This window comes from Erythrolamprus reginae, chromosome 10, assembly GCF_031021105.1.
Source record: "Erythrolamprus reginae isolate rEryReg1 chromosome 10, rEryReg1.hap1, whole genome shotgun sequence".
Classification (NCBI taxonomy): Eukaryota; Metazoa; Chordata; class Lepidosauria; order Squamata; family Dipsadidae; genus Erythrolamprus; species Erythrolamprus reginae.
Genome location: NC_091959.1, coordinates 5,362,420 through 5,372,785, shown reverse-complemented (window position 1 = coordinate 5,372,785; position 10,366 = coordinate 5,362,420). Strand labels below are relative to the sequence as shown.

Below are 10,366 nucleotides of genomic sequence, written 5' to 3'. Positions count from 1 at the left end.
TAATGATCATTTTTCATGCTTACCATCAAGGCATCCCCACAGTCATCGAGGACTGCCTGTAACAGACTTACTGGTGTGTGTGTGTGGTGTGTGTGAAAACAGTCAAAACGGCAACACCAGGATGCACTGATCACGTGTCACATTTTTCGGACTATAGGACGCACCGGTATATAAGACACACCAAGATTTCAAAGAGGTAAGTAAGGAAAAAAAGGTTTTTTTGTCCTTCCTGGCCTCCCGAACTCTCTGCCCAACCTGGGTTTTTTTGCAAAAATGGCCCTGCTTTGCACCCATTTTTAAATAAAAAATGGGGTGAGTAGAGGATTTGGGAGGCCTGCAGAAAGCTTCGGGGGGGGGGGGGGGGTTGGGGAAAGGCAAAAACACCCCCGCTTTTGCAAAGAATGGCCCATTTTTTGCCCTTGTTTTTTTGGAAAAACGAGGGTGTTTTTGCCTTCCCCCAGCCCCTAAGACAGTGATGGTGAATCTATGGCACAGGTGGCTCGTGATCTGTTGCCCTAGTTCAGCTTTAGCGCCAGCCAGCTGATTTTCTGCTTGCATGGAGGCCCTTGGAGGGCATTTTCAGCTTCCGGAGGGCCTCTGCGGGTCAGAGAAGGGCATTTTCATCCTCCCAGGGCTCCAGGGAAGCTGCTGGAGCCTGAGGAGGGTGAAAAACAGGCGTATTGGGCCCACCAGAAGTTACGAAACACTCCGCAGTCTGCATTGGTTGCCGATCAGTTTCCGGTCACAATTCAAAGTGTTGGTTATGACCTATAAAGTCCTTCATGGTACCGGACCAGAATATCTCCGAGACCGCCTTCTGCCGCACGAATCCCAGTGACCGGTTAGGTCCCACAGAGTCGGCCTTCTTCAGGTCCCGTCGACTAAACAATGTCGTCTGGCGGGACCCAGAGGAAGAGCCTTCTCTGTGGTGGCTCCGACCCTTTGGAACCAGCTCCCCCCTGAGATTAGGATTGCCCCCACCCTCCCTGCCTTTCGTAAACTCCTTAAAACCCACCTCTGCCATCAGGCATGGGGGAACTGAAACATCTCCCCCTTGCCCATGTTGTTTTGCCGTTTGATTGATTGTGTGCTTGTTTTTTAATATATATTGGGGTTGTTTTATGAATTTCTTAACTTAAAATTGTAATTGGATTGGTGGGCATTGGATTTTGTCACTATGTACTGTTTTTACTATTGTTGTGAGCCGCCCCGAGTCTGCGGAGAGGGGCAGCATATAAATCCAATAAATCTAATCTAATCTAATCTAATCTAATCTAATCTAATCTAATCTAATCTAATCTAATCTAATCTAATCTAATCTAATCTAATCTAATCTAATCTAATCTAATCTAATCTAATCTAATCTAATCTAATCTAATCTAATCTAATCTAATCTAATCTAATCTAATCTAATCTAATCTAATCTAATCTAATCTAATCTAATCTAATCTAATCTATTTCCAGCTGCCAGATGGCTTCTGGGTGGGGACAGGAGAGGTCATTTTCACCCTCCCCAGGCATTGAATTATGGGTGTGGGCACTCACACATCCATAATAGCACACACACATGCACTTTTGGCACCTGAGGAAAAAACGTTTCACCATTACTGTCCAAGGAACTCTCTGCAGGCTTCCCAGACCCTCTGCCCATCCTATTTTTGCAAAAAACGCCCCCCCCCTTTTTGCAAAAATGGGATGTGGAGACAGGGCTTTGGGAGGCCAAAAATGGCTACATTCGGTGTATAAGACACACTGACATTTCCACCCTCTTTTAGGGAGGGTAGAAAGGTACATCTTATACAGTGGTACCTCTACTTACGAACTTAATTCATTCCATGACGTGGGTTCTCAAGTAGAAAAGTTTGTAAGAAGAAGCCATTTTTCCCATAGGAATCCATGTAAAAGAAAAGAAGGCGGGCGATTGGGGAAACCACAAGGAGGGCGGAGGCCCAGTTTCCTTCCAGGAGATTCCTAGAGAGGCCCCATGGAGGCTTCTTCCCGCCTTTTCCGGCCCTGTTTCCTCCCAGGAAATTCCTAGAGAGGCCCCAAGGAGGCTTCTTGCCACCTTTTCAGTCCTGTCTCCTCCCAGGAGATTCCTAGAGAGGCCCCACGGAGGCTTCTTGCCACCTTTGCAGTCCTGTTTCCTCCCAGAAGATTCCTAGAGAGGCCTCACAGAGGCTTCTCCCTGCCTTTTCCGGCCATGTTTCCTCCCGGGAGATTCCTAGAGAGGCCCCACAGAGGCTTCTCCCTGCCTTTTCCGGCCCTATTTCCTCCTGGGAGATTCATAGAGAGGCCCCACGGAGGCCCTGTTTCCTCCCAGGCGATTCCTTGAGAGGCCCCACAGAGGCTTCTCCCTGTCTTTTCCAGCCCTGTTTCCTCCCAGAAGATTCCTAGAGAGGCCTCACAGAGGCTTCTCCCTGCCTTTTCCGGCCATGTTTCCTCCCGGGAGATTCCTAGAGAGGCCCCACAGAGGCTTCTCCCTGCCTTTTCCGGCCCTATTTCCTCCTGGGAGATTCATAGAGAGGCCCCACGGAGGCCCTGTTTCCTCCCAGGCGATTCCTCGAGAGGCCCCACGGAGGCTTCTCCCTGCCTTTTCCGGTTACAGTTCTGGAGGCTCAGGTTTGTAAGTGGAAAATGGTTCTTGAGAAGAGACAAAAAAACCTTGAACACCCAATTCTTATCTAGAAAAGTTCGTAAGCAGAGGCATTCTTAGGTAGAGGTACCACCGTACTCCGAAAAATACGGGTATGTCGTTGCTGGCTGGTCAAGGGAAGATGCTTAGAAAGCGGGGAAGAGGTAAAAAAAAAAAAGGAGATTTTGGAGGCTGCTTCAGAGGAATTGGAAGGAAAGGAAATAAAAAATAAAACCCAGACATCGGGAAATAAGTAATGCTAAACAGATGCCAGGAGGCATCGCTGTGACTTTGAGGTTCCAGTCTTAAATAAACACAGTTCAGAAAAAGCTCTTTGAAGTGTGGAGGCAGCAAATAAGCACCAGAGGTTTTGGTGGTGACAGGTTTATCATCCTAGAATTCTTTCTTTTTTTAATTTTTGGAGGTGGTTGTTGTTGAAAAAGTTCAAAGAAGGAAAGGCTGCCACTTACTGACCCAGTTTGCCCCTTCCCTTTTAATTCTCCTCCCTTTAAGTCCCTCATTGCCTCACACACACGTAACACACAAACACACACGCACCTCACTTCATGGGAGGTAAGAACTCCGAGAGAGGAAAGCGTTGGGCCTTGGCAAACTGTGAAAGGAGAATGTTTTCTGCATGGGGAACTTTATTTCTACACGAACCTCTGCTGCTTTAAGGTTCCGGCTGACTTTTAAAAGAGGAAGGCCCACCAGATGTTTCTTCCCCACACCCCAAATCTTAAAAATAAAGGACTACTACCAAAGGTTTAGGGTGACAATGCTTTTGGATTGTAGATTCTGGGGCTGAAGAGGAGTGGGAAGACATAGGAAGTCCAAAAATTCAAAATAGAGGCTATTACGGTGTGATCTAGGTCTCTCTCTCTCTCCCTCCCTCTCTCTCTGTCTCTCTCTCTCCCTCTTCCTCTGTCTCTCTCCCTCTCTGTCTTTCTCTCTCTCTCTCCCTCTCTGTCTCTCTCTGTCTTTCTCCCCCTCTCTTCCCCTGTCTCTGTCTCTCTGTCTCTCCCTCTCTGCTTCTCTCCCTCTCTCTGTGTCTCTCTCTCTGACTCTCTATCTCTCCGTCTCTCTCTGTCTCTCTCTCTCTCTGTGTGTCTCTATCTTCCTATCTTCCTCTCCCTCCCTCCATTTCCACCATCCATCTCCATCCTTAATCTATCTCTGTCCATCTGTCTCTCTCTCTCTCTGTCTGTTTCTCTCTCCCTCTCTCTCGCTCCCTCTCCCACTCTCCCTCCCTTCATCTCCACCATCCACCTCCATCCATAATCTATCTCTATCCATCTGTCTCTGTCTCTGTCTCTGTCTGTCTGTCTGTGTCTCTCTCTGTCTCTGTTTCTCTCTCTCTCTCTCTCTCTCTGTCTCTCTCCCTATCTTCCTCCCTCCATCTCCACCATCCATCTCCATCCATAATCTATCTCTATCTATTTATCTGGTCTCTGTCTGTCTGTCTGTCTGTCTGTCTCTCTCTGTCTCTCTCTGTCTATCTCTCTGTCTCTCTCTCCCCCTCCCTCCATCACCACCATCCATCCATAATCTATCTCTATCCATCTGTCTCTGTCTGTCTGTCTGTCTGTCTCTCTCTCTCCTCTATATTAGTCAACATCACACAATCATCAACCAGGGAAAGGTGGGGTGGAGTTAACATGCTATTATTATGCGGGAGTTTGTAGATCTTACTCTTCCTCATCTTCAATAGATTCCCCCTCCCCCTACTTTGTGACGTGAAATGGCGTACGGTGTCTTTCCTTTTATGTATAAATAAGCAGTGCACAAACCGGGAGAGAAACGCGACATTCGACCAACAAAGCCATTTAAATTCCCTGAGCCTCGACATGATGGTTAGGTAGTTAGATGATATCCCGTTTCCGTTGTTTTTGTTTTTTTTCATCATATCATGATTATTTATTGACTTAAATATAAGAGAGAAATTTATCTATCTATCTGTTTATAGATCTCTCTCTCTCTCGCTGCTGCAGCTCCTTCTCCTGCGTCAACCCAAGCCCACCCTTCCCCCTGCCGGTCCTCAGTTCTTCTGGTTGACTTTCTGCTTGTTCGAAACATACGGGAGAATCGTCTGAGTACTTTTGTCCGACACGGTCTGAGTACTGCTGTTCCGTGTCAGCTTCCTCAGCGGGCCGCTACCAAGATGAGGGGACCGTCGCAATGCCGTCTTGGCCACTAAGGCCCCCTTCGGAGTGGCCTCGCTGGGTTCTTCCGGAGGGTCATCCGCGAGAGGCCCGCTGTCCGCCTCCTCATCGTCATCGCAGCACAAAGCGTGGTAGAGGACTTTGTCACTAAAACGCACCCGCTCCCTGGTGCCCGGCGTCCTCGGTTTGTGACTCGGTAGGGAGCTGAACGCTTCCTCGCTGGAAGAGTCCGGGGTTTCAATCTGGGGCCCGTTGTACATCAAGACCCCGCCGTTCATCAGCTGGTAATCGGGTGGATGTCCCAGTGGCTGTTGCGGTTGCGTCAGCTGCTGCTCCGAGCCATCGCCGGAATCGGAAGGGGTGGAGGCCTCGAGGAAGGAGCAGAACTCCCAGCTGTCGGAGAGGATGTCGGAGGTCATGAAATCCAGGTTCCCAAGGTCAAACAGGCCTCCGCCTTTCTCGCTGCTGGAGGTGCTGCTCACCGTAGTCGTGGTCCAGTCGTCGGGCTCCATCTCAAACTCGAAGTCTGAGGTCAGATTGTCAATCTGGCTGACCACCTAGAGGGCAGAGAGAAAGGGGAGGTTGTTAAAGACCCCACAGAAGATCACGGGAGAGAAATAGCTGTCTCTTCCAAGGATCGAACTCCCAGCCTCTTGATTGTGAGGCGAGAGCTCCACCTCTAGGCCACTGCATGACTCACCTTCCCAGCCTTGATCCATAGTTGGTGATGACGATGACGATAATGATGATAATTAACAACAACAACAAAGTAAGAAGGGATCTTGGAGGTCTTCTAGTCCAGGGGTAGGCAAAGTTGGCTCTTCTATGACTTGTGGACTTCAACTCCCAGAATTCCTGAGACAATCATGCTAGCTCAGGAATTCTGGGAGTTGAAGTCCATATGTCATAGAAGAGCCAACTTTGCCTACCCCTGTTCTAGTCCAACTCCCTGCTTAGGCAGGAAACCCTACTGAAGATGTCTTCCAACTTTGTTAATCATCATCATCATCATCACCATCATCATCTATGGATGAAGGCTGGGAAGGTGAGTCGTGCAGTGGCCTAGAGGTGGAGCTCTCGCCTCACAATCAGGAGGCTGTGATTTGTCCAATCTCTTCTTAAAAACGTCCAGTGTTGGAGCATTCACAACTTCTGAAGGCAAGCCATTCCACTGATCAACTATTCTAACTGTCAGGAAATTCCTCCTTAGTTCTAAGTTGCTTCTCTCCTTGTTTTGTTTCCACCCATTGCTTCTTGTCCTACCCTCAGGTGCTTTGGAGAAATAGCTTGACTCCCTCTTCTTTGTGGCAGTCCCTGAGATATTGGAAGACTACTATCTTGTCTCCCCTGGTCCTCCTTTTCATTAAACTAGCCATGCCCAGTTCCTGCAACCGTTCTTCATATATTTTAGCCTCCAGTCTCTCTGCACTCTTTCTAGAATCTCAACATCTTTTTTTACATCCTTTTTTTAAAAAAAATAAGTTTTCATTGATTTAATAAATGAAATATATATATATATATATATATATATATATATATATATATATATATATATATATATATATATATATATAAAAAAGACTATATGTCACATCTACATTGTAAAACAGGTCATACTCCTTTTCTATTCCATCTTATATTGTCATTTCTTATACTTAATGTTATGCTAACCTATATGCATTCACATGCATGAAAGAAGCTAAAAAACTTTTGCTTTTATAAAGAGTAATAATTCAAAAGAGATAGTTGTGTCATTAGTCTATGTATTTTTGTAATTTCTATATTGGATTTTTATTTATGTGTGTACACTGATACTTTATATTGTCATGTTGGTTTCTGTTAGAATAGAATAGAAGAGAAGAGAAGAGAAGAGAATTCTTTATTGGCCAAGTGTGATTGGACACACAAGGAATTTGTCTTCGGTGCATATGCTCTCAGTGGACATAAAAGAAAAAGATGCTTTTGTCAAGAATCATGTGGTACAACACTTAATGATTGTCATAGGGGTCAAATAAGCAATGAAGAAAAACTCAATATTAATAAAGTTTAAGTTTAAGTTTAATCAGATTTGTATGCCGCCCCTCTCCGCAGACTCGGGGCGGCTCACAGCAATAACAATACAATGTAAAACAAATCTAATATTTAAGTTAATTTAAAAAAACCCCAAATTAAAAACCAATCATACATACTAGCGTACCATGCATAAATTTTATAAGCCTAGGGGGAGGGAACATGTCAATTCCCCCATGCCTGACGACAGAGGTGGGTTTTAAGGAGCTTACGAAAGGCTAGGAGGGTGGGGGCAACTCTGATATATGGGAAGAGTTGGTTCCAAAGGGTCGGGGCCGCCACAGAGAAGGCTCTTCCCCTGGGTCCCGCCAAACGACATTGTTTAGTTGACGGAACCCGGAGAAGGCCAACTCTGTGGGACCTAACTGGTCGCTGGGATTCGTGCGGCAGAAGGCGGTCCCGGAGATATAAAAGTCTTAGGATACAAGCAACAAGTTACAGTCCTACAGTCCTAAGTGGGAGGAAAAGGGTGATAGGAATGATGAGAAAAACTAGTAGAATAGAAGTGCAGATTTAATAAAAAGTCTGACAGTGTTGAGGGAATTATTTGTTTAGTAGAGTGATGGATATGGATCCATTCCTGCCATTTTTGCCATGGCTCTTTGGTATCTTTGTTTCCCCCCCCCCCCCCTTTAATTGCATTCATCATTTTGTCCATTTCTGCGCATTTGTAGATTTTTACATCCTTTTTGTACATTACTTTCCCCCATCCCCTTCCACTCCTGGGACAGGGCGAGAAATTCTCCTTATGAGGGGTGACTGAAAGCCACCCCAACCTTTGGCTTTTCCGTACCACCTTCATCTGCTCTACTCCGTAGCATCTGGTGACCACGGGAGATACGAAGCCACGCGGCGCCGATTGCTTTTCAAGGCAGGAGTTAAGCTTTCGACAATCGCTTTGAGCCTACCCAGACCGAATTCATTTTGACCGTGAAGAATTTCTTTTTGGGAAAATCTTGTACGCTTTCAAGAGGAGGGCAGGAAATATGCCTCCACCGTCAACACCACGGCTTTGCCTGGGGAGGGAAAGGTGGCCCCACGCTGGCACGAAGGAATGGACATGGCAAAGGTGGTCAGTGATAGGAAGGGAATAAAAAGCAATATACACTGCTCAAAGACAATAAAGGGAACACTTAAACAACACAACATAACTCCAAGTAAATCAAACTTCTGTGAAATCAAACTGTCCACTTAGGAAGCAACACTGATTGACAATCAATTTCACCTGCTGTTGTGCCCACTCAACTTTGTACGGAACAAAGTATTCAATGAAAATATTTCATTCATTCAACTCTAGGATGTGTTCTTTGAGTGTTCCCTTTATTTTTTTTGAGCAGTATATTTTAGGTGCTGGCATATACAGTGGTACCACTACTTACGGACTTAATTTGTTCCATGACCAGGTTCTAAGGTAGAAAAATTTGTAAGAAGGAGCAATTTTTCCCATAGGAATCAATGTAAAAGCAAATAAGGCATTCGATTGGGAAAACCACAGGGAGAGTGGAGGCCTTGTTTCCTCCCAGGAGATTCCTAGAGAGGCCCCACAGAGGCTTCTCCCCACCTTTGCTGGCCCTGTTTCCTCCCAGGAGATTTCTAGTGAGGCCCCACAGAGGCTTCTCCCTGCCTTTTCCAGCCCTGTTTCCTCCCAGGAGATTCCTAGAGAGGCCCCCCCGGAGGCTTCTCCCTGCCTTTTCTGGTTACAGTTTCAGAGGCTCGGGTTTTTAAGTGGAAAATGGTTCTTGAGAAGAGGCAAAAAAATCTTGAACACCCGGTTCTTATCGAAAAAAAGTCCGTAAGTCGAGGTGTTTGTAGGTAGAGGTGCCACTGTATTAGGATGCGATGCTTTAAGAGGCAATGTTTCTTCATCAAGAGATTCTTTTTTTTTAATTTTAATGAAGGGTGGGTGCGTGGGGGGGGGGAGAGATCAATCTTGATGTTAATAGCTGTCACCGTAGAATGCCAAGCTTCCAATAACCGATTCCTTTTCTTCTTTCAATTTGTTTGTCTTTTCTTTTTTAAAAAAGGTACTGTGGGTTGCTACAAAATGAATTAAAAAGAGAGAGAGAGATGAAAAGAAAAGTCGTAGCTTACCACTTTCTGCTCCACCATGGAGAATATAGTTATGCAATTAACCGAACCATCAGAGAGAATTTAAATGATAGCTACACAAGTCAAGACAAGCCAAGGGCCTCTGACGAAGAGACGGAACTCACTTCCTCTCTAAGATGGAGCAGAAAGATTTTGTAAGGAGGTCGTTACCTAATCATCGTTGTTATTGGCCAGGAAAGGCTCGTTTATTTATTTATTTATTCAATTTGTTTTATGCCTCCCTTCTCCTTAGACTCAGGGCGGCTTACAACATGTCAGCAATAGCACTTTTTAACAGAGCCAAACTTTGTCCAAGTTTCTTTTCTTTTGTTTTATAAAATATTTTTATTGAATATATACATTAAAAACAGGGTACAGAAAAGCAAAAGGGATATATATAATATACATTCTAACATTTATAATTTACTTATATAGTACACGTAGGTGGGGAGGGAGAAAAGAAGAAAGGTAGGGGGTTGGGGAAGAAGGGAAAGAGATATAAGGGGAAGGGGGATAGGAAATTGGAGCAAAAGGGGAGGGGTAAGAAGAGAAAGCCAGCGTTAGAGCTGGGGCTTTCATGCTTTACGGCCTGTGGTTTAAGCATAGGTGGTGTAGATTTCCCTAAAGTTTTATCCATATGTTTTTGATGTAATTGTTAGTGCCAATACGTATCAGTGGTTTAAGGGTTTGTTTTCTTTGTAATTTAAAGTTCGTGTCAATCGATGTTTACAGTTTGTCGTTTCAATTTGATGTTATGATTTGTGATGTAGGTTGCTAGCTTTTCAAGTTGTTTTTGTTGGATATTTTTCTTGATGACTAATTTTTAAGTAATTCCTTTTTTTTAACCAGAGGTACCATTTGTCCCATGCTTTGTAGAAATCTGTCTCATCCTTGTTTTGCAATTCCATTGTTAGCTTGGACATTTCTGCACATTCCATTATTTTAATCAAAAGTGATAGAACGGTTGGGTTTTTTTCTTGTTTCCAGAATTGTGCATATAAAATCCTTGCGGCTGTAATAATGTGAATTATAATATATCTGTTTTCTTTACTAAAGTTTTGTCTTATGATTCCTAATAAAAATAGTTCGGGTTTTGCATGGATGATCTGGGAAGTCCTAGTTTCTAAATCCTATTTGTTTATTAAACTTATATGCCACCCATCTCAATGTCAAGCAACTCTAGGGTGGTTTACAAGGTCCTAAAACCGATAAATGAGAATTATTTGTAGCTCAGAGTTGAAATAGCAATAGCTCTTAGACTTATATATTGCTTCCTGTTGCTTTTACAGCCCTCTCTAACCGGTTTACAGAATCAGCCTCTTGCCCCCAACAATCCGGGTCCTCATTTGACCCACCACGGAAGGATGGAAGGCTGAGTCAACCTTGAGCCGGTGATGAGATTTGAACTGCTGAC

At 44.7% G+C, this 10,366-nt stretch overlaps 1 protein-coding gene across 2 annotated transcripts in view; it reads right to left on the bottom strand.

Moving 5' to 3' along the window:
* Positions 1-4,537: 4,537 nt before the first annotated feature.
* INSYN1 (inhibitory synaptic factor 1) overlaps positions 4,538-10,366 on the bottom strand; it is a 67,926-nt gene continuing 62,097 nt past the window's right edge. Inside the window, exons 1-2 of one of the 2 annotated variants that reach the window (XM_070761948.1) lie at positions 8,956-9,067; positions 4,538-5,351 (exon numbers count right to left, since the gene is read on the bottom strand). In XM_070761948.1, coding sequence (XP_070618049.1) covers positions 4,671-5,351; positions 8,956-8,973 — 699 coding nt within the window. In that variant the 5' untranslated portion in view covers positions 8,974-9,067 and the 3' untranslated portion in view covers positions 4,538-4,670. Of the gene's footprint in view, positions 5,352-8,955; positions 9,068-10,366 lie in introns of those variants that run through there. The other variant, XM_070761947.1, reaches the window with a different exon arrangement.